Source organism: Typopeltis vanoorti, chromosome 23, assembly GCF_054136105.1.
Source record: "Typopeltis vanoorti isolate ZY-2024b chromosome 23, IOZ_Tvanoo_1.0, whole genome shotgun sequence".
NCBI classification, from domain to species: Eukaryota; Metazoa; Arthropoda; class Arachnida; order Uropygi; family Thelyphonidae; genus Typopeltis; species Typopeltis vanoorti.
Window position 1 is genome coordinate 2,310,793 of NC_143571.1, and position 25,918 is coordinate 2,336,710.

General features: G+C 37.4%; 1 protein-coding gene across 1 annotated transcript in view; it reads right to left on the bottom strand.

The window, feature by feature from the left end:
* The window catches only part of LOC150093573 (tetratricopeptide repeat protein 28-like), a 462,929-nt gene that overhangs the window by 67,529 nt on the left and 369,482 nt on the right, over nucleotides 1–25,918 (bottom strand). The window contains exons 16-17 of the mRNA XM_090412721.1: nucleotides 18,869–19,903; nucleotides 227–436 (exon numbers count right to left, since the gene is read on the bottom strand). Of these exons, the coding sequence (XP_090268847.1) occupies nucleotides 227–436; nucleotides 18,869–19,903 (1,245 nt within the window). The remainder of the gene's footprint in view (nucleotides 1–226; nucleotides 437–18,868; nucleotides 19,904–25,918) is intronic.

The following is a 25,918-nucleotide window of genomic DNA, read 5'->3' on the forward strand; positions in this document are numbered from 1 at the left end:
AATGACTGCTAAAAGTCTTAAGGATTCCATTTAACTAAAAAGAAACCTGTCACATGAAAAAAATAATAATAATAAAAATAAACCTCATAATAAATTTTATAAGATTGTTATGAAAGTAATCCCATTCTCAGATTAATATTTTCATTTTTATCTTAACAGAACAATGATAATATAAAGATTTAAAAAATTATCAAAAAAAGTGAACAAGGTAGATAAATAAGCTTACTAAGTGAAGTACAACTCGCAAAGCATCCCGACATCTATCTGGTGTTTTCAGAAGGTCGCCTAATGCTTGACCCATTAGTGCGACTTGATTGCTAAGACGGACATCACACCCAACAAGAAAAAAGCTAGCCCAGTTTGCAGGATGAGCAAAATGTTTGGTGGTTTGGATAGTTCTCATAGCTTCTGCTAAAGCTATACTAACACGTGATCCCTAAATGAAATTCAATAACCAAATTACTTTAAAAAATTAAATGAATATCAGTTTATGTAATACAACAACAGAATATTTCAAAATCGATCTTTAATAACTTGCTATAACTTACAAGAATAATTATGAAAACAGCAAAAATCTGCTTTGCATTATAGTTTATATATTATACCATATATGCATGAATGATTTAATTAATTCCAGATATTAATAATATTGGTATTATAAGACATAAGAAATTACAATTCTGTGAGTTCTGGGGACAAGGGTCTTGATGACCTAAAGTTCTGAGAAGACACAGACATCCACAGAGTGCATCTGATCTGCTCTACTAAGAATTCACCACAGCAAAATTTAAAGAATATTAAAAATGAAATGATTCTCACCAGTTATTTTTCTTCAAAACTACAGCAAATCTTGGACAATCTCTCTCTCTCTCTCTCTCTTGCCAACATCACTTAAGCAGAAATTAAAAGATTATGCATCTCTTACATTACAGATATCTCAGAATGAATCTGCAGAGTACTATATGTCAGGGATCAATAAGATCCTTTATCCACCTTGTATGTTTCTCTCCTACATCCTCTCCTTCCTTTTGTTTAAACTTTGAAGATTGCATTCATCAATAGCCTTGATATGCAAAATTCCACAGGAAATATCATTTTGGTTATTTATTGCAGAATCTTTTCAATGTTTCCTCATCTCCATTGAACCTGACAATCATATCTGAGTTCAAATGTACACGCTCTGTCCAAAAAGAAACCGAACTTTTGATAGAAAATAAAACACAGGCCAATTATAATTATTCAAATAATTTATTTCAATCAATATACTCTCCCTCAGCTTCGCTACAGTGCTTGTCACAGTCAATTAATTCGTTAAATGAGTTTTTTATATCGGTTTTTGGAATACCGTTGAGGGTCGTGGTTACTGCAGCTTGAACGTTTTCAATGGTATCGTATCACTTTCTTTTCATTGGCAAATGAAGTCGGGGGAAGAGAAAGAAGTCACAGGGTGCTAAATCAGGTGAATACGACGAGTGATCCAACACACAAACTTGGATTTTGCTCAAAAACTGTCTCACAATGTTCGAACGATGAGATGGTGCATTATCATGCAAAAGTGACCAGCTGCCTCCATCATGATTTTCATGCCGTACGAGACGAATTCTCACTATCAATCACTTAAAAACTTTGAGATAAAACTCATCATTGACCGTTTGGCCAGGCAGAACAAATTCTTTGTGGATAATGTCCTTGGAATCGTAGAAACAAATCAGCATTGTCTTTACTTTTCACTTCTCCAAGCGACTTTTTTTTTTTCGGATGCCCCTGTTCTGGTGGTCTCCACTCAGCACTCTGGCGCTTTGTTTTGGACTCATACTCAAAACACCACGTTTCATCACCAGTAGCGATCATTTTAAGGAAGTTTGAGTCCTTACGAGCGGTTTTAATAAGGTCCTTGCAGTATTCAATTCGATACATTTTTGTCGTCTCGGTCAACTCGTGGGGAACAAATCGCGAATTCAATTTACGAAGGCCCAAACTCTCAGTCAAAATGTTGTGCACAGTTGATTTTGGAATCCCCAATTCATCTTCAATCAATCTCACGGATGATTTCAGGTTTCCTTTGATGAAATCACGCACTTTTTGGATGTCAACTTCGCTCAGTCTAGTTTTTGGATGGCCTGACTTTTCGTCATTCTCAAGCGTCTCGCGACCACTTCGAAATCGCTTAAACCACTCCTAAACTTGAGTATGGGATAAGCATTCATCACTGTGTGCTTTTTGAAGCATTTGATGTGTTTCAGGAAAACTTTTACCAAGCTTAACACAAAAGTCAATCACAGCTCTCTATTTGAAACTTATTTTCTGACCGTTCGTCAAAACACACTGTCACTCTTGGCACCATGTCTCGACTTCTAATGAAACAAATATCATAAACAGTTGACATAACACTAATGAAGGTTGCTGCTTTCGACAACAAAGAGATACAACAGGTGTTGCCGCTAGTTTCTTCAATTTTCGAAAAGTTCGGTTTCTTTTTGGACAGAGGGTATAGTCTTATCAAATTCTTGCAAAGTGGGAAAATAAAACATCTTCATGATTCCCAAAAGTTTGTGTTTCTGTGATGAGTAAAACATATCTTTAAACTTACTTTCATTACTATCGATAAACCAATTGCAAAATCCTATTAATATAATACTCAAGCCTTCAATGTCATGAATCTAAAATGCATAATTTTTCACATAACCAATATTAAACTGACATTAACGTGTGAACATAGAATCAGTCTAAACATGTACATTTCTGTGGTTTAGCAGTTCTGTAGAAAGTTTCCGGTATTGAGACTAAATGTTTTTAGACAAATAATGAGTTTAATAAAATAAACAAATATAACACTACAAGTTTTGTAAGTCAACATACATCATCAGGGGTACCAGCAAAAGTTATATACAAAAAAGACAGAAACAATTAATTAAACATAGTAGATGTTATCAGAACTTCATAATTAGTGTATACCAGGGGTTTTCAACTTTCAGACAGTGCGGGCTGCATTAAAAATTTCAATGAAGCCTGTGGACCACTGAGGTATTTAGAATTGTAAGATGCTTTCCAGATTCACGAGGAACGTTGTGCATTTGATACTTTACATAAAATCCTATAAAAATAAATAAACTCAGCTTTAAGAGCATAGGTAGGAGTCGGGTTCATGATAAGTAAATACAATCAATACTTGAGAAAAGATAATTTAATGAAGAAAACATTCATTTTTTACAATGTCAATGGGCAACTTGGCAATGTTTTTCCTTGACCAGCTCGATGCATCAATATTGGAAGTCGTTATGCACAGAGTATTCTCGAGATGTGGGTCCATGATCTCAGTTCTTGTCTTGGACTTCACATGCTTCATTCTGGAGAAGAACTGCTCACATAAGTATGTGCTTCCTAACAAAGCACACATCGTCAAAGCATGCCGGCAAAGATTAGGGAATGCGTCCTCAGAAATGTAGTCTTTGTAAAATGTAATAATTTTTCTCTCAAAGAAGAGTTGTTTTGGAGTTCAAACAGCTCCATTTGTACTGAGTCTGGTATTTCGGCAGCATTGACACTGAATGGCATTGAAAATAAATCTAAAGAAGACTATTAGTTATGAAAATCACTAAATCTCTCTTCGAACTCACTTTGCAACATGGCTAGTTTTGTAGTGTATTCATTAAGATATGAACAGTTGAACTCAGTGAGAAACTGAAAAGGAGTTAAGTCTTTTTTTTCGAGTTGTGCCTCCCGAAGTTTGAGCTTGGCCACAAAAGCTTTGATGTGATCATACAGGGTGTGCACAGTTGATCTTTGGATTGTAGCCGCGTATTTAGGTCATTCATATGCAACGAGATGTCGGTCACAAAGACAAAGTCTGTCATCCACTTTGGATCGTTAAATTCCGCAATTGGATTCCCCTTGGTTTGCATGAACTGCTGTATTTCGCTTCTTAAGTCAAAGATTCTTTTAAGAACCTTCAATCTGCTCAACCAACGCACATCACTATAATAAACCACATCGCTGTGATCCGCTTCACACTCTTGGGTCAAAAACTCTTGGAATTGACAATGATTCAATCTGCTTGCCCTAATAATGCCGACAACAGTCACAATAACTTTCAGGACATTCTCAAATCCAATAGTTTTCGTGCACAAATTCTCCTGATGGATTAAACAGTGGTAATGGACGAAATCTTTTCCTTCTAGTTCCAGTTCTTTCCGTAGCAGCACAACAAACCCTTCATTCTTTCCCACCATAGCAGGGGCACCTTCAGTCACCACACCCTCAAGGTTGGTTAAGCTGAGGTCAAAACGCTGGAGCATTTTCTTGGCGGCTTCAAGAATATCAGTGCCTTTCGTCGTTCCCTTCATAGCAAGTGCTAACAATTCTTCTGTCACATTAAATTGTTGATCAATGTCACAGACAAAGATAGCCAGTTGTGATGTATCCTTCACATCTGTGCTCTCATCCAAAGCAAGTGAATATGACGTAAATTCGGATGACCGTTTTTTTAAAGTTCCTTCAATGTCATTGGCAAATTCTTCGACACGTCGTGCTACAGTTACCCCAGACAAACTTGTTTTTTTAAACACTTCCTTATTATTTGGGCACAGAATATCCCAGCAGCGATGAGACACTCTTTCATAAACTCGCCATCCAAGAAGGCTTTTGATTTTTTAGCAATTTTTTCAGCTATTACATAACTTACTTTGATGCATGCTTCGCTCTCTTCCCTCTGCCTTTTAAACATACCCTGCTGGCATTTTAAATCAATTTGGAGATGGCTCACTTTGTCCACACGATGCCACCCTTGAAGGTGATCAAAATCGGATGCATGCTTTGTCTCATAGTGTCGTTTTATATTGTATTCTTTTGATACTGACACTGACTCACGACAAATTAATTAATTTGTCGTGAGTAAGTCAGGCTTATCGTCGATTGGCACAAAAAAGTACAAATTGGTCCACTTTTCATTAAAATCCAAGACAAGAATGACTTGATTTACGCATTTACGCTTTTTACTCATAGATGCCATAGTGATGGAAGGTGAACCCAAAAAAATGATCCAAAATGGTCATGTAATGGTTATTATCCACTGAATATGTCTCACACTAATGAAAAAAAGTCTGGCAATATAAAACCACAATAGGCTATGGCTGACACGACGAACGTGCGTGTGCTTATACACGAATATCACACTGTTCATGACTGACTGTGGATGAGATCCTCTTGTATTTATATGAAAATAACGAAGTATCGAGAACCTTTAAGATGTATCTGGAAGGCACTAGACAGCACACTCAAACGAACTACTGCTTCAGCCATCTACCTGCGATATTAGTACTAGTACTTAAGTGCCGCTTGGCGCTGGTAGATGGCTGAAGAAGCATGTCTATTTAATATTTATTTTTATAGGATTTTATGTAATTTACGGATTTTATGTGATCATGGAGCAACATTGCTACTTTGTATGTAATATTCTTGAAGTAAGGTAGCATGGACTGCATTCTTAAAATCTTGCTTAAGTAAAGTAGCTGTCAGAGGTGTATTAAGAATTCTGCTGATTGTTTTGGGCTCATCACCAATTAGGGCAGGAGTACACCTCAGGTAGCACAGTTCCTCATTCTTACTGTGAATTGACGTACTGGAAGTATTGTATGGTCTATCTCGTAATGTTTTAATCATGTCTGTCTTCTGTAATGGATGGTGTGAAACAGCATGTAAAAATCTTCCAGTTGCAGTAGGTTTTCTATACACTGAAAAGTTCAACCTTTTTTTTCTCATCATTTATTATGACAAGGATATTTTTTCTGATCTTTGGTAATTTTTTGTGATCTTCCAGTTCAAGAGTAAATTTTACATCAGGATGCAACCTGTTTAGATAATCTTTAAATGAATTAAGTCAATGATTATAAGCCAAAAGGCTATTTAACTTAAGTCAATGATTGTTCCTGACAAAGCAACCACTTAACCATGTTGTTTACGACCACTCAAAAATTGTCAATAATCTTTCTTCCAAAAGATTACATTGTGTGAGAGGTTTTCATTTTGCATTATCCCCAGGGAACATTCCAAAATTGGACATTAAAGCGCACATTGAAAAGGGAAAATGCCATCTTCCGAGAGATTCTACAGACCTCATCTGCATTCAAACTTTAGCTTTATTACTAAACACTAAATTACAGCCTAGAGACATACCTAAATTGGAGTTAACAGCTATTATTATGATGATGATTTGAACATCCATGGAGTCACAAGACTCATCATGTCCCTTCCTAGAAAACACAAAGTTTATCATCCACTCTATCAGATGCATTCCACAGTTCAACAACCATCCATGCAATGAAACCATTGCTCACAACTTCCTTTCATAACTTCCAGAAATGGCCCCTTATCCATCTATTTCCCCTTCCACTAAATGAGAGGACTCCCCAGTGTCAACCCTGTAACTACCTCAGAACAGTTTAAAAGTCTCAATCAAAAGCCTCTCCATCTTCTATCTACCAAACTCTGCAGTCCACATTCCCTCAGCCTGTCTTCATAACTAACATTGTAGTCCTGATATCATCTTAGTTATTTGTCTCTGCACTCTTTCCACAGTTAATTTATCCCCTTCAAATCTTAAGCACCAAATTTGAGCACAACAGTCCAAATGGAATGACAACTCTTATCTCTGCAGGTCAGTATCCTTCTCAGTATTACAGCAATTCTCTGGGTTACCTTCATCACCTTTGCAATATGTTCCCTGAATTTCAAGTTTCTATCAATCAACATTCCCCCCCAGCCTTCCCCACTTCCTGCAGCATAATTCCTCCAACAGAGTATACAGCCTCCTCAATGTATCCCCAACTTCAAGACTACATTTAGCTGCAATAAACTCTAATAAATTTAGTTTAATCTTTTATCCAAGTGTAAACAAACAAAGTTTGCACCTGAAGTATCTTCAAGGACTGAGACAACTCGTGGTAAAGGTGGACCAAGCTCTCATCACTACTTATCTTAGTATCTCCCATAATGCAAAGCACATCTCCTTGCAGACATGTATAATACTATGCATTAAGGGAAGGGCCACTACCCAAACTGGTTTTGACCTTTATTGAGGTCTTGTCAGTAGGAGCCAGACCCAGAGGTAGTGATACTAAGGTGGAAGTAATGGAGAAGTCATATTTACCTATACAAGTTGCCAAAAGGTGTCTCACCTTATTATTAATAAATTACTCTGGATTTAGAGAAAGATGTTGGAAGTTTTTTTCAACTTTGTTAGACTATAATAAATTTAGTTTAATCCTTTATCCAAGTATAAGCAAACAAAGTTTGCACCAAGCTCTCGTCACTACTTGTCTTAGTATCTCCCATAATGCAGAGCACATCTCCTTGCAGACATGTATAACGCTATGCATTAAGGGAAAGGCCACTACCTAGACCAGTTTTGACCTTTATTTAATGTTCAAGAACAGGTCAAACTCCAAAAATTCTTGTTCCCCGTCAGTAACAGGCTCACCCTGCCACTGAGAAGAAGAACTCTCAGCGTTGGCTCTACCCCATGGCAGGCTCACCCAACCACGGATCAGAGTCGCTCATATGCTCATATGTCATCTGAGGAGTAACAGCAACAGCCGAGCTTTAGTTAAAACTTCATGGGCTACAGCATCACCCAAGTTTCCAACCGGTTTCAACTTTCATTGAGGTCTCGTCAGTGAGAGCCAGACCCAGGGGTGGTGATACTAAGGTGAAAGTAATGGAGAAGTCATATTTACCTATACGAGTTGTCAAAAGGTGTCTCACCTTATTATTAAATTACTCTGGATTTAGAGAAAGATGTTGGAATTTTTTTCCCACTTGGTTAGACTATAATAAATTTAGTTTACCTTAATGCATAGCGTTATACATGTCTGCAAGGAGATGTGCTTTGCATTATGGGAGATACTAAGACAAGTAGTGATGAGAGCATGGTCCACCTTTACCATGAGTTGCCTCAGTCCTGAAGATACTTCACGCACAAACTTTGTTTGCTTACACTTGTAGTGTAAGCAAACAAATAAATAACTAAATTTATTATAGTCTAACCAAGTGGGAAAAAACTTCCATCTTCTGCAATAAACTGATACCCCCATTCATTTGCCCATCTGTTCAGTTTATTCAAATCCTCTTGCAGGGTTGCCACATCTGCACTATTACTAATAACCATTTCCAGCTTCACATCATCTGCACACAACTGAATATCCCCCAACTGAATATCCATTGGCAATGTAATTCATATAAAGGTTAAACAATAATTGCAGTTCCTGTTTGATATTGTTTGTAATCCGCTTTACACCAAATTGTGTTCACTTCATCACTCACAGTATACAACTTGCTATTGCTGCTAATAAATATTCCTTCACAAGTTCCCAAGCATTAATGATATCTCACCATTCCACTTCCTCGATCCATGGAACTGCCCCAAGTGATATCTAAGACTATTATAATTACCTGCCTTATAATTAGACATACATACCTTCCTCTTTGATACTCCTGCATGCCTATTCATCTTACAAGTCCAAACCACATGGTCACTCTCTCTCCAACTGGGGACAGAGATGCCATCTCAGTTATAATCAGCTCTTCTTTATGCTATGATCAAATCCGAAACTCTTGAAGCTTATGTTCCTTCTACTACATGTTGCCTAAGACATTTGTTCCTCAAGAATTCTAGAAATTTCATTCTCTTATTACTACATGCAGTTTTCTCTTCCTGATTTATACTACTGTAATTAAAATTTCCAATAACAGTCATTCTTCTTGCATTTGCCAAGCTCAACTGCTTAAACATCTCCTGCTCCTCACCCTCTATGCTCCCTGGCTTGTAGCAACACCCCACTAAATATCTTGTCCTGCCCTCCTTTACCTCACACCATATGCTTTCAAAACCATTAGGGTCATTGCCCTCCAAATCTTCCACTCTGAGAGGACATAAGTGATGTCCTCCACTCTGAGAGGACATCACTTATGTCCTCTCTTTTAATGGTTCTCCTATTCTCTCCTCTTCTATCATTTCCATAAGCAGTACTCCACCACCATGTTTTCCCTTCCTATCCTGTCGAAAAATGCTGTACCCTGCTACTTCTATTCCTGTCAGAATATCATCTTCCATCAACCATGTCTCAGAGATCTCAATAATCTTTGGACAGCTAATAATGCTATTAGCAACACTAATTCATCTCTTTTATTCTGGATACTCCTGGCATTATAAAGAATCAAGGCATTGTCACTGTTTCTATACCTATCATTATCTCCTCCAGACTCCACTGGAGTGAGCATTACTTGATGTAGTCCCCCCTTCTCCCAAGTGCCTATTCCCACAAGAGGCTACCCCCCCTGCTATTATCCACCATGATAATTCTAGTTTCTCTGCATTGAAACACTGATTTGTTCAGAGAACAGCATTCTATCAAGATGCCTACGTCCTTCCTTCCTAATTCAAATGCAGGCTGTCTCTCTCTCTCTTGCATACAGTTCCTTTCTGCCCTCCAAGCATCCACATTTTCCAAGCCTCTCTTTTGAAAGATTATGGCTATTATACTATTCATTATTGATGCTCTTCTCTGCAGCTCTGCATTATCATACCTGAGCAATGCACACACTTCTTCCCTCTCTCAATCTTCTTCCATACAAACTACTCAAGCATGAATCTCAAATCTCTTGCCACCCGATTCACACTGCCTCTCAAGTCATTCGTGCCCACCATCACAATCATCTCATCCACTCTTTCACCTCACTTAATTGCCGTAGCCACACTTTCTATCATTCCTCCAGGCAAACACACACTCCTCAAGCATTCTATCTTGCATACCATGGATCATCGAGTCTCTATACGTCACACCAATTACCACTCTGTTTCTTCCTTGCTCACCTGCATCCTTCACTCACTCTCTCTCTCTCTCTCTTCTCTAACGCTGTCTGTCTTTGTTCCTCTACTTACCTGTTGTCCTGGCATCTCTCTATCCCTGGTTAAAGCACTCTTGCATTTCTCATTCCTTCTCTTTTACTGGTTCTCCTATTCTCTCCTCTCCTCTTCTATCATTTCCATAAGTCTCTCTCTCACTCCTACGATGATTCACTTTGCATCTGTCATTTCCAGTTGTTTATTCTCTTCTTTCACACTTCTCAACTCATTCCTGACACATTCCACTTCCTCTTTCAGCACATCTATTTCTCTCTGCAAGCTACCTACTCTTGCTCGCCATTCATCCTCCCAATTAACATCATCTTTGAAAAATTCACAATGATTCAAACTTGCCATACTCCCTACTTTTATTTTTTTCATTTACATTCAGTTCATTATCCTCATCCTATTAAAGAATTACAATGAGATAAAAACCTAGTAACAGTTAAAGCAGACAAAAGGAATGCTATAAATACATAAGAAAAATAAACACCCTATAAGGCCTATAGTAGATGCCACTGATATTCCTTGCTACAAATTGTCAAAACAACTAGCAAACTGTCCAACCCTATTAGAAGATTCCAACACATACATACCCTTAGACAGGGATCTCATATGACATATACATAATAAGACTAATGACTAAAATCAGAAAGTTACTTAAATGGCCATAAAAATAAAAGAAAATAAAAATAAATCTTTAACATCGAAATATCCATTAATCCAAGAATTTATGGAACACCCAAAATCCACAGACAGGATATCCTGTTATGTCAAATTGTAGATGAGAGAGATTCCATAACCTCAAATTGGTCAAGTATCTGTTAAACCTGGTAGCTCCACACATAGGAAAGACAGAATCATATATGAAGAATAGCTAACATTTTATTGAAAATGTAAAAGAATTAAATATAGACATTCTACCAAGTCATTATTATTACCCAAGACCCCATGGAATCAAAGACTCATCTGGGAGGTCCTTTCATCATACACACAGCTCATCATACCATGCTTTAAACACACTCAAATTCTCTGCAGACACCACACTCTCAGGCAAGGCATTCCAATCATTCACAATTCTGCATGGAAAAAACCTGCTTCTCACTCCCCTACTCACACCACTTTATGCAGTTTCCAGAGATGACCTCTGGTTCTCCCCTGATCTCCCACTGTTTTCTGTAGAACCTCTCCAGCATTGATCCTATAACAACCCCTTACTAACTGGTAGGTCTCTATCATATCTCCCCTCTTCCTCCTGTCGACGAGACTCTGCAAGTTGCATCTTCTCAATCTTTCCTCATACTTGACATTCCTTGGAAAGGATCCAGAGGCGACTGAATAAAACTAGTCAGTTGCCTCTGGACCCTTACCAACATCTCTTCGTTCTTCTGAAAACCAGGTGACCAAATCTGGGCACAATAGTCCATGTGTGACCTAATCAAAGCCTTGTTCAATGGAACAAGAATCTCACTACTTCTACAAGTCAGTGTCCTCCACATCATTCCCAGAAGCCTTTGTGTTGTCTTCACAATTTTGGCTATGTGTCCCCTAAATTTCAAATACTTATCCAGTATCACCCCCCCCCCCACACACACACACAGATCTCTTATTTCCTCCACCTCCAAAAATATATCCTCACCAAGCACACATTCTGCATCTCATCTTTGTTTTCCAAATTTTAAAACCTTACATTTGCAACAGTGAACTCACATGCCCAATCACTCAATTTATTCAAGTCTTCTTGTAAGGCCACAACATCTTCTCTACTCTTCATGGTTCATCCCAACTTTGCATCATCTGTAAACAACTGAATATCCCTCTGGACCCTTTTCAATATCTCTTTGTCCTTCTGAACACAATAGTCCATGTGTGGCCAAATCAAAGCCTTGTACAATGGAACAAGAATCTCCCTACTTCTACAAGACAGTGTCCTCTGCATCATACCCAGAAACCCTTTGTGTTGTCTTCATAATTTTGGCTATGTGTCTCCTAAATTTCAGATCCTTATCCACTATCACCCCCCCCCCCCACAGATCTCTTATTTCCTCCACCTCCAAAAATATATCCTCACCAAGCATAAATTCTGCATCCCATCTTTGTTTTCCAAATTTTACAAACTTACATTTGCAACATTGAACTCATATCCCCATTCCCGTGCCCAATCATTCAATTTCTTCAAGTCTTCTTGTAAGGCCACAACATCTTCTCTACTCTTCATGGTTCATCCGAACTTTGTATCATCTGCAAACAACTAAATATCTCCATCCAAATCTTCACCAATATCATTAACATACAAGTTAAGCATTAATGGCAAAAAAACAGTTCAATTAATAGCAAAAAAACTTCTTTTCCTGGATATCACATCTGTTGATACCTATCAGATAGTCAGTCTCCAATCCAATGCACCAATTAATATCCAACCTAATCTACTATAGTTTGACTATCAACTTATTATGCGGTAATCTATCAAAAGCCTTTGCAAAATCTAAGTATATTACTGTGTATTCTTCTCCTCTGTCCAAGGAAGCAATCACCTTATGGTAATAAGTAAGTAGATTAATAAAACATGACCTCCCTTTAGCAAATACATGCTGTCCATCAAAAATAATACCATTGTGGTCAACCAAATTCTGAATCCTAGTTCTCACAAGCTTCTCCAACAACTTAACTACAACACCTGACACACTGATAGGCCTATAGTTTGATGTTTGATTCTATCACCTCCTCTATGAAGTGGCACAATCTTGCCCTCCTTCCACTCCTTAGGAACTTGACCCAGTGCAAGACTCATATTAAAAAAATAGGTCAAGGCCAGCGTTAACTCCCTGGCAACTCCCTTATCTAAAATCCACAAACCCAATTCCTTCCTAAGGCCTATAGTAGATGCCACTGATATTCCTTGCTACAAATTGTCAAAACAACTAGCAAACTGTCCAACCCCAATCTCCCCACTGGTCATACCACATTCTATATAAGAGACTGTATCAATTTTAAAATCTCTATTGAAAATATATCTTTCAATAATACTGATATATTAACTAGCTTTGACATCATCTCACTGTTTACCAATATTTTCTTGAATGATACTTCACTCTTAAAAAACATTTGTCCTTCTGATATCTTAGATCTTTGATGGAAGTTTTTTCACTTTGCTATGCCAGCAACTATATATTTGGTTTAATCCTTTATCCAATTATCAGCAAACAAAGTTTGCGCCTGAAATATTTTCAGGATTGGGGCAACTCGTGGTAAAGATGGGATAAGTTCTGATCACTTGCCTTAGTATCCCATAATGCAAAGCACATCTCCTTTCAGACATGTATACTGCTATGCATTAAGGGAAAGGACACTACCCAGACCGGTTTCGACCTTTATTGAGGTCTCGTCAATGGCAGCCAGACCTAGAGGTGCTGATACTAAGGTGGAAGTAATGCAGAATTATATCACCATATACCAGTGGCCAAAATTTGTCAACACCTTATTACTAAAATTGTCTGGATTAGAGATAGTTGATGGAAGTTTTTTCACGTGGATATGCTATCAATTATATATTTGGTTTAATTCTTTTAGGCACAAACTTTGTTTGCTTACACTTGGATAAAGGATTAAACCAAATATATAATTTGTATCACCACCTCTGGGTCTAGCTCCCACTGACGAGACCTCAATAAAGGTCTAAACCGGTCTGAGTAGTGACCCTTCCCATAATGCATAGCATTATACATGTCCGCAAGGAGATGTGCTTTGCATTATGGGATACTAAGGCAAGTGATGTGAAGTCATACCACCTTTGCCACGAGTTGCCCAGTCCTGAAAGACACTTCAGTTGCAAACTTTGTTTTCTCACACTTGGATAAAGGATTATGGCTTTGTCTAGTGGTGGGGTGAGCCTGCCACTGGGTAGAGCCAACACTGAGAAGTTCTTCTCAAATGACAAGATGAGCCTGTCACTGAGATGGACAGTCCTTCGGTCACTTGTAGGGAGTGTTCTGGGGGACTGCCTCATTTTTAGAGAGGACTTTACTTAAACAGCACCTCAATAAAGGTCAAAATCAGTCTGGGTAGTGACATTTCCCTTAATGCATAGCAGTACACATGTCTGCAGGGAGATGTGCTTTGCATTATGGGATACTAAGGCCAGTGATCAGAATCATCCCACCTTTACCGCGAGTTGCTCCAGTCCTGAAAATACTTCAGATGCAAACTTTGTTTGCTTACACTTGGATAAAGGATTAAACCAAATATATAACTGATATCTTAGATCTCTTTCTTTGCCATCAATCCTGGATATTTTTCTTGGAGGAACAAAATTTAGAAACAGATAGAGGGAACAGCCATGGGTCATCCCCCCTCTCGTCCCACTTGCTAATATTTGCATGGAAAATTTTGAAAAATGAGCCACAGACTCAGTCTTTCCCCTCAAACCTTCTGTCTGGCTAAGATATGCAGTTGTTCTCTGTTTGGTCTCATGTTCCAGACACATTAGACTCCTTTCTCTGTTGTCTCAATAGTCTACATCCCAGAATCCAGTTTATGATGAAAAAGGAAAATTACAATAGTTTACTGTTCCTAGCTTATTACTATTCAGAAAGCATGTCACACTTAGTGACATGCTTTCTAACAGTTATAAGCTCTCCATGATATTACATTCATGAGGATGAAATACTTTATGAATTGCTCATTTAATATCTCAACTATATCCTCTGAAGTGGTTATTATTCTATTTTTACCAACCAATTTTATCATACTTCCATAGTCATTCTTTTTCTACTGGCAGATATCAAAAGAGCTGTCTGGGATTATTTTATTTTAATTTTTTTTTTTTTTTTTTTTTTTGCCTTTTGGCTAATTACTACTCAATACTACACTTTGCCATCCTTACGAGTTGAGTCATCTACCTTGCTTGTCCTTATGCAGCTGAGTATTACTACTCATCTTATATTATCTCCATAATGTCTCTCTTTCAGACTGCATGCCTCACTTCTTTATTCATCCATTTCACATTAACAAACAATCACAATTTTCTAGGATAAGATAGTTAGCCTATGTTGGTAAATATTCTTTGTATGTAAATTTCGGGTATCTTCTCCTGGCCAGTTGACAGGATAAAAACCTGAGTTTCTAGGTACAAAAAACCCTGCCACTTCCATATGAGACTAGCAAACTTACTTTCAATTTATAAGCCCTAATAAAGTTTCTTTTTGCTCAAGATTGGATTCTGACTCAGGTCTTTCCAAGGCATCGGTGAAACTGACTAAGCTATGGAGGCTCTTTATCCATTTCACCAACACCTACCTTATTTTACCTCCTGATCTTCTGATAGATAGTTCTTGGGTTTGACTAAAGCAGAATTGATCTCCTTTCCATCCAGTTCCTCATTCATGATAAACTGCAAGTTGTCTCCTGAGGTTTTTCATATTCACCAGCCTTATAGTTCCACATATCTCTTCTTCACAGAGGTCTTCAAATGGCTATCACCATCCATGACCACTTTATAGTCACTCTCACCATCTGAGGATGATTCAACATTCTATTTATAATAACATCCTCTGTTGAGATGACCAGATCCAAGACCCTCACCCCTTGCCTTCCCTCTGTTAAATGCTGCCCAACATAGTAGTCTCCCTTATAACATTCAAGAAATTCATTTTTATGTGCACCACAAATATATGAATAGTAATCTAAGGTTAGGTGGATTTAGGATTTATATAGTGTTGAGTTTCATGTAGGAATTATGTCCATTATGTCCACAAGTCTACCACATCTGCCCTGCAAATCATCAACATTTATACCTACCATGAAAATTAACATAATAAGAAATATTGATGCAGCAGTAAAAAAACTCCCACAATCAACAACAAAATTGCAAGAAATATAAAAAATGAAAAAAAAAAAAAAAAAAATCCCAAAACAACAGATCTACAAAAATAAAGATATACCCCAAAATTCCACATGAAAAAAAAAAAAATCCTCCCACATCTATTTCGCCACCAACATCCATGTTTAAATACAAACATTAATGATGTGCACCAGTACTTATAGACATCAAAACACCATCTCTTATTCCTTACTGATCCCTAACTGACATTCTCTGCATCAGTAGTTCACCACAGATATCTTGACTGGGTTTGAAATAGAAGATTCCTGCAGGCTGACTTGAATAGAATTGTGTAGAAAGCTTCCAGTATTGAGACCGCATGTTTTTAGACAAATAATAAGAGTAATAAAATAAACAAATGTAACCTTACAAGTTTCATAAGTTGTCAAACTTACATTGTAAGGGATACTAGCAAAAGTTATATACAAAATATACTAGAGACAAATAATTGCCCATATTAGTTGTTATCAGAAATTCACAATTGGTACATACAGACAAGTAGCCAAAATAAAAACAAAAAAAAAAACATTAAATTAATGTTCAATGTTTTTTTTAGGAATGTAACAATGCTAGTTGTTGCTGTCATATTCTGTAGCATGGTGTGTGTCAATATCCCAGGAATGCATTAGTTAGATTTTTAATGAAGGCAAGACCATTGAAAGCAAGAAAGGTAGCACATAATCATTGTGCTACCTGAAGCATAGTTCTTCATTCCTGTGAATTCACATACTGGAAATAAGTACTGTGTGCTCTATCTTGTAATGTTTTAATCGTGCCTGTCTTTTGTAATGGATGATTGCGTGAAGCAGCATGTAAAAATCTTCTGGTTGCAGTAGGCTTTTTGTATACTAAAAAGTTCACTCTTTTTTCTTCCTCGTTTACTATGACAAGAATATGAAGGAACAGTAATTTTTTGCGATCTTCTATTTCAAGGGTGAATTTTATGTTGGGATACAAGCTGTTGTTCCTGATCAAACAATGAAAATATCATCAGTTTAAATATCATTAGTTTCATGTGATAGTTCTTAAAAGTGTTTTTTTAGAAATTTTTCTTAAACAGGTTAGCCAGGGATGAAGACAGGGGGGGAACCAATGGCAAGTCTTTCTTTTTGTTCCCAATATTTGTTCTCTTCATATTTCAGGATTCAAACTGTCCTGAAATATGAAGAAAGTATTTACAGTACAGTACTTTGAGTAATCTCTGTCTGGGAAAATCTTTTCAAGCAGATCCACAGTGTTATCCTTAGGTATATATTGGTGAAAAGAATGACTACATGTAAACTTATTCTTGAAATAATTAATTGTATATGAGCGATTGTTTGAGTAAGAGCGGCTATAAAAATTGTGTGCTACTAGTATTATTAGTGTGTGGGATATTTTGGCTAAACTTAATTACAAATTCCTTGTTATTAGACCTTAGAGTAGTAACCGGCAGAGGAAAGATGGCAGTGGCTTTGTCATTGCATGACTTTAACTTAGACTTCAGCTGTTTTGTGAAGTGTGAGGTGTGCTACATGTATTCTTTTAATTACATAGATGATTGACATTTAGGGCAGATGAAAGAAGGGTGTGTGCGAAGTGTAAGATAAACAAGGATTTGATAAGTGCTAATATGAATTTGATGACAGAAAGTGTTAGTAGTGAGAATGTCGAGGAAAGAATGAGTGCTTGTTCAAAAGAGAAGGATGGTGTGAAAGAAAGGGCGGTGAAAAATTGTTAAAAAATTGTTGAAAAAGAAAACGACTGATTTGAAAACTGTGATGGATGGCAAAAAGGATGAAATCAAGGCGAATGTGGCTGAAGGGCAACGAAATTGAGAGAAAGAAAGAAACCGGAAATAGCGTGACAAAAGGTTCGAAAGTGGGAAAAATCGAAAGAATGAATGAATAGCGAAAGTTGGACGCATGGACCGAAAATACGGAAACTCAAAAGGATGAATGAGAGTGAAAGTGTGAAGCGGAGGTCGAAGTTCGAAAATTAGAAAGATTGAATGATAGAAAGAATGTGATGCAAGATTCAATGGGAAATCCCCATTGAAAAACTCTGGAACATTTTTACCCATCACCAGACAAGATAACTCGTTCCACACTTATGCCACACTTAAAATATTCCTAATGCCTTAACAAGATTTTGAATCGAGATCTTTTTCAGTGAAGGTGTGTAGCCTCCATAGTGCACTTACTGCACTATGAGGAGGCTTTCACACACACACACACACACACACACACACACACACACACACACACACACACACACACACACACAGAGAGAGAGAGAGAGAGAGAGAGGGAGAATTCAATGCAATTTTTAGATTACCTTCATTTATCTGTATGTAGCAGAAATTTGTTAAAATACTTTATCAGAAACCTCTTGAATCTTTTAGTTTCAAAGGTGAATGATTTTTTATCTGTTTGGTATAAAATAATTAATAGTCTTATTACTACCTTTTCTTTCAATAAATTGTATTGCCAAGTAAGTCATTAAGGCATTTTTCTTTGTTAATTGAGAAATAAACTATTTAAATTCATAAGTAACCAAAATCAAATATTCTTTAAAGAAAATTTTGTTGAAAATTTTATCAGTGAATTAGCATTTAACAACAACAAACACTATTATGCAGCCAATTTAAAATTCATCTTATTCATAACCATCAAGTAATGCATATGAAAAATAAATAATTTTAAAAGAGTGCAAGATTTTTCAAACCACGCAATCTTTATTATTTTGATAACATAATTTGTTTCTAATTCAACTATAAGAATAGTTGAAAACAAATTAAACTATCAAAGTAATAAAGAAATAATGAAGTAACACACTTTGCAATAATAATTAATTCAGTAAATCACAATATCAGGCCATTGATTATGACTTCATATTCAGTTTTAATACCAATTATCACTGTAACTGATCACACTACTGATCAGTTAGCAGTTCACAAATGCTAACATCTCAAAGGTGTGATCAGTGGCAGTGATTGGTTTAGAGTACAAGTCAAATGCAATAAAAAGTCATTAACGAGCAGCTTCATACTGTGTGATTTAATGTATATGAATATGTCTTTTAGACTAAAAAAAAAAGTACATATATGTTACCTGTAATAGCGCAGAATAAAAAGTACGTAGGAGAATTTTTACAGCTGTGTCAGGGACAGGCCATAAAGATACCAGTACACACTGAGCTCCTGCTGCTAAAAGAGCTCTAGTAAGGCCAACAACTCCATCTGAGTGAGCACGACCATGATGATTTCTTGTGTGACATGAACTAATAACCACCAATCGTGCAGAAAGTCTGAGATTCAAAATATCTGCAGCTGTAAGCAAAAATTCTGACAGAGGAGGAAGATCTGTAGTAGAAGATAGTTCTGATGTTGGTTCCTCACAGCATTCTAGAGTATCATGTGTTCCTTCTGGCTGTGAGCCAGAACTATGGGAAAAGTGTCGTGATGATTCAACAAATTCTCCTGGAGAGAGCACAATGGCTGAAAGTTTCCACGATATGTGAGTGGCAAAATGAATACATTCAGCTTGTGATAACTGACTAAGTACCATTTCTTTAGTAGCCTGACTACCAGTAATAGATTTTGTAGACAACATATCTGCAACTAAACTTGCCTCTTGCTCTGCACTTGTAATATCAGCCCATCCCCATTGTTCAGAAACAGTAGCAGGAAGTTTTGGGTTGCCAACAACTAAAGCTGATATATGATCCTTATTACACTGCTGTCTTAATACTTTAGATCTCTGACTGGCTTTTAAAGCACTAATAGATGGTAGCACTGTCAAACTAAACCGTTCACAAAGGTATTCTTCACAAGTACTGCTCTTCAGCATAGCATAAGGAACAAGATATAAATCTCCATCCAAAACTAGAAGCAACTCTTGTGGATCTGGTTCTCTTGGAAGATTTTCCTCTATAGGTGCAATGAGAAGATCATACAAAGCATGGAGGGGGGCAGGACCTTGCCATTGTGGACATCGAGACCTGATGCTCCCTGGTCTACTTGCCAAACCACTAGCAATACTACCACTGACACTACCAACACTAAACAGACTACTCAAACTGTAATTGCTGCTATTGAATAAGTGATTTCTATTGACCATCCGTAGAAAGCCAGTTCTATCATTTTCCTGCAAGAGAAAGAGATTTAAAAAATTCATTAGCATTGTACAAGGTTTACTTTTTTAATAATATCAGGTTTATTTATAAAAAGAAAATTATTATAATTATTAGTATTATTACATAGATATCTTTATGGAGTATGAAGACTGATTGCAAGAGACCTACACTAACCATCATTCACATAATGCCTATCATATTAATATCCCAAATTCATTCACTGATAAAGTGCTTATAACTGCTTCTTGTATAACTCACAAACTTTCAATCCATTCTCATAAGAAGTACCTCCACAGGCCATACTAAAGACTTATTAAAGAGAAACAACCTCCTTATTTTTATTTGTCAGCATGTTCAATATATGAGGGACGTCCAGAAAGTAAGTTCCAATGGCCTGTCAGAGAAACAACAATATCCTTACAAAAAAAACTTTATTGGAAATTAAATCTTTCACTACTTTTCTACATAACTTCTGCCATTGTTCAGGCACTTATCATAATGGGACACCAAGAGTTGTATGCCTTTGTCGTAGAAGGTTGCCGCCTGTGACGCAAACCACGTATTGACTGCTTCTTTGACCTCATCATCGTCTTGAAACTGCAGGCCACCAAGGAAAGATTTCAGATGTTTGAACAGGTGAAAGTCGCTCAGTACGAGGTTAGGATGGGGGATGATAGAATTGTTCCCAGTCAACGGTGGCGAGAAGTTGTTGTGTTATGTCAGCCCTTTGTGGGCAGGAGTTATCATGAATTAAAACAATGCCCCTAGTAAGCATGCCATGTCATTTATTCTGGATCGCACGACACTAAAGATGGTCACCTGCTCCGTTCATCATCGTGCACACTTGTCCTTCCTTCATTAAAAAGTTCGACCATCTTCGACCATTGAATCACTCACTGCGTGTTCCCATAAAATTCAATAATTTGTCAATGAATTTCAGCTTCTTTAACATTTCTAGCATTCAAGAAACGGATAACTGACCTAATTTCACATGCAGCAGGCAATTCGATTTTCTTAGACATTATAAACACACCAAGATGCATATGCACTGCAAGAATGTCTGAAAATGGCACCAATGCCTTGCTAACGAATAATAAACTCAGCACGAATGCACACCATTGCGATCACAGCGCTGCAGTGAAAATATTTAAAAACGGAACTTACTTTCTGGATGTCCCTTGTACAAGCAATATTCTAAGTTGTTTTGTTCACTTTTACTATGAGCAATCATATGTGCCATCTGAGGTTCCACTCTCATCCATTATTACTCTGTAACCTAGCCTAATAAATTTCTTCAAATTCAGTTTATATAATGCACCAACCTGTAGTCTTTTCATCCAAGAATGCATAGTCTCACACTTTTCCACACAAGATTGATAACCATTATCCATTGCCCAAATTGGCACTCTATTTACATCATCATTATTAATCATTTTCTTTCCCTGTTTAGTATTATTGGCAAATAACTGGATATTTTCCATCCAAATCATTCCCAAAGATCATTAACATACAAATTAAACAATAGTGATTCACGTGTGTCCTACGTATACCAGTGGTCACCTACCTCCTCCTTGATTCAATGCCATGTACTATTCTTTAATGCCTGTTCATCAAATGTATTTCATTCCATGTCACCAGCTTCGTTTTCCTCATTTTCTCCAATTTATACAACTGTGTTCCATGTGGTGTCCTATCAAATGCCTTTACAAAGTCTTGCAATATCATGATATAATCATTTTCCTTATCCAACTCAACTATAGAAAGTGAATAAATGACTAAGGCAAGACTTTTCCAATGCTTAAATAGCTCAGTTCATTAACGACAGTGCCTCTGATTGGAATGAACCAGGTTTGAATCTCATCTAAGATTTGAAGAATCATTATCAAAGCTTTTCAAATAAAGGCGAGTTAGATAGTCTCATATGGAGATGGCAGAGTTTTCATTCCTGAAAACTTGGATTTTTAATCCCACAAAACAGACAGAAACTAACCAGAAGACACCTGAAGTTTATAGACACAGCAGACATTGTAGATAGGATTAATCACCTATAAGCAGTTATCAGGATTTTAAGAAGCCAAGTTATGTGGCTGTGACAGGCTCAAGAGCCTAACATGAAAGAGTAAATAAGATGAGATAAGACTACTAATTATAATGAAGAGCCAAAGGCTTCAATTCGGCGACATGAACTTATTTAAGTTAAGGGATATTATATTATATCCCATATTGTTTCTTAGCTGAATAAGAAACTTAAAGAGTTTCATGCCAAATATAGAAACTATATAAAGTTCAGCAATTCCAAGCATAAGTAAATACCTGGATAGAGCAGCAACTGACCCTTGAAGGTAGTGCAAGCTGAGGCAACTCATAGAAAGGGTGGAGCAAGCTCCGATCACTATTCTTGATATTTACCCATAATGTGAACTTAGCTCCTAGGAGCTGTATTATTGTTCAACATTATGAGAGAAGGTCACTACCCAGACCGGTTTCGACCTTTTTTGAGGTCTCATTAGTGAGTAGGTAAACCAAGTTAATACCAAGTTTGTAGCGGTATCAACTTGGTTTACCTACTCACTGATGAGACCTCAAAAAAAGGTCAAAACCGGTCTGGGTAGTGACCTTCTCTCATAATGTTGAACAATAATACAGCTCCTAGGAGCTAAGTTCACATTATGGGTAAATATCAAGAATAGTGATCGGCGCTTGCTCCACCCTTTCTATGAGTTGCCTCAGCTTGCACTACCTTCAAGGGTCGGTTGCTGCTCTATCCAGGTATTTGCTTACACTTGGAATCACTGAACTTTATATAGTTTCTATATTCGGCATGAAACTCTGAGTTTCTTATTCGGCTAAGAAACAATATGGGATATAATATCCCTTAACTTAAATGAGATAATACTTCTCCAACACAAACTCGCTTTATTCCTTATAGAGTATCATATTTCCATGCACTGATTCCTGAATTCGGGTCTTGGCAAGTTTTTTCCATAGCTTAACCACTGCCCCTGAGATACCGACTGGTCTATAATTTGCCACGTCTGTGTCCTGGAACCTAATGAAATTATCTTGTCCCCCCACCCCCTCGCTACCTTGGGATCATGCCTGTGCTGATACTTAAAACAGACCATTTAGAGGCACTGCTATTTCTTGTAACACATGAGCTGAAATTTTAGTATTTTTTTTTCATATTCTAAATACTCCTAAAAGTCAGTACTCCTAAAAATAACACCCTTCTAATGTACTCCTACATGAAACCTCAGAACTCATTTATACTCTCTATTTCCTCTGACGTATCAGCCTTATTTACTTTCATTGTGCACTTTGGCTGTTTTACTTGGTAGGGAAAAACCAAGAAGAAAAATGAAGACACAGCACCCAATAGCTGTCTGAATTTTGAAAATACAGACCTAAACTGTGTCCCTGCTCTCAAATTCACAATATGGCAATGCTATAATGACATGTTCTCTATTTGGCCACATGTGGTAAGGATATGTTACTAGAAATATTTTTAGCCCACATCAACAGCCAACACCCAAGGATCCATTTCACAACTGGAAAGGAAAACAGTAACTGTCTGTACTTCTTCAACACTCTATTCACCAGGCTACCCAATGGATCCTTATCCTTTTCAGTCTAGAAAACCTACCCACACTGGAAGATACATCCATCATACCATCATCCTTTTAGTTGTATGGTGTTAGCTAATAGAGCTAGAACCATCATATTTGGGATACTTTTTTAGCCTTCACAAAATCAATAGAGCTCTCTGCCGATCCTCTAAAACCCCCCTCCCACAGGACAATACATCTGGGGATATCTCAGAAAAAAACTGCATGTATTCTTAAAAGGTATAACATACAGACATTCCTTCAGGCCATACCAAGAATCAGTTCCCTTACCCACTCACTAAATGATCCTCTCTATCATGCAGATCATCCTGGTGTCTACAGTATCCATTGCTCCTACAAACTTAGTAACTTCAGACAAACTGGAAGAACTGCTAATGTCTAGAAGAACACAGACATTATGTCCATCATCTGCATCTGCCACTGTACTACAATGTTCTCCAAATCTAAACAAATTTGGCTGCATCACAATTACCAAAAATCTAGGAGTTCATCATTTTGAGACCTTCACCAACATTCCATCACTGCACCCATAGAGGATGCCCTTAGGAATGCAGGAGTGCACCTTTTAAGATCAGTCTGTGTTTGCCTTCCTGCTTGTGTGTCTGTGTGCATGTGCTTAATACATTTGTTTTGCTGATGAAGGTAACTTGGTGACCAAGGCAAATCATTGGCTCAATAATCTAATTAGCAAAATAAATTTAGTTAGTTAATTATTATCTTCAGATGCATGTTTTCTCCATTAACCACCTCACTGGCCATTATGGATCAAATACGCATCCTCATATGCTTCGTATCCATCATATATTTCAATGTAATATCAATGGTATTATAATTTTAATATGCACTTCGCATCCATGATAACTTTGACGTCTTGGCCTGTAGTGTGGTTAAGCATCAACATTATTATTATCATTATTACCCCAAGACCTCATGGAGTCAAAAACTCATCTGGGAGGTCCTTTAATCACACACACAGCTCATCATACCATGCCTTGAACACATTCAAACTCCTTGCAGACACCACACTCTCAGGCAAGGCATTCCAATCATTCACAACTCTGCACAAAAAAAACCTGCCCCTCACTCCTCTACTCACACCCTCTTTATACAGTTTCCAGGTATGACCTCTAGTTCTCCCCCGATCTCAAACTATTTTCTGTGGAACTTCTCCAGCATTGATCCTATAACAACTCCTTACCAACTTGTAGGTCTCTATCATATCTCTCCTCTTCCTCCTGTCCACCAGACTCTGCAAATTACATCTTCTCAATCTTTCCTCATACTTGACATTCCAGAGGTCAGAAACTACCTTAGTGAATCGCCTTTGGACCCTTTCCAACATCTCTTCATCCTTCTGAAAACCAGGTGACCAAATCTGGGCACAATAGTCCATGTGTGGTTTAATCAAAGCCTTATACAATGGAACAAGAATCTCCCTACTTCTACAAGACAGTGTCCTCCGCGTCATTCCCAGAAGCCTTTGTATTGTCTTCACAATTTTGGCTATGTGTCCCCTAAATTTCAGATTCTTATCCACTATCACCCCCAGATCTCTTATTTCTTCCACCTCCAACAATATATTCTCAAAAAGCATAAATTCTGCATCCTATCTTTGTTTTCCAAATTTTAAAACCTTACATTTTGCAACATTGAACTCGCATCTCCATTTCTGTGCCCAATCACTCAATTTATTCAAGTCTTCTTGTAAGGCCATAACATCTTCACTACTCTTCATGGTTCGTCTCAATTTTGCATCATCTGCAAACAACTGAATATCTCCATCCAAATCTTCACCCATATCGTTAATATACAAGTTAAACAGTAATGGCCCCCAAAACAGACCCCTGAGGCACTCCACTAGTGACTTTCCTTTTCCTGGATATCATTCCCCCATACACAACTTGTTGATACCTATCAGATAGCCGGTCTCCAATCCAATGCACTAATCTAATATCCAACCCCATCTGATCTAGTTTGACTATCAATTTATCATGAGGTACTCTATCAAAAGCCTTTGCGAAATCTAAGTATATTACTGTGTATCCTTCTCCTCTGTCCAAGGAAGCAGTCACTTTATTGTAATAAGTAAGGAGATTACTAAAATGTGACCTCCCTTTAGCAAATCCATGCTATCCATCAAAGATAATACCATTGTTGTCAACCCAACTCTGGATCCTAGTTCTCATAAGCTTCTCCAACAACTTAACCACAACACCTGACACACAGATAGGCCTATAGATTGATGCTTGAGTTCGATCACCTCCTTTGAAGGAGTACTCAGGATAATCTTGAAAGCTGAGTAAGAAAGTAGCCAGAAACTATGAGAGAGCCAGGTTCTTCTTCACGGCATGTGGTGAGTGAATAGAATAAGCTACTAGTGGATTTTATGAGTGGATCATG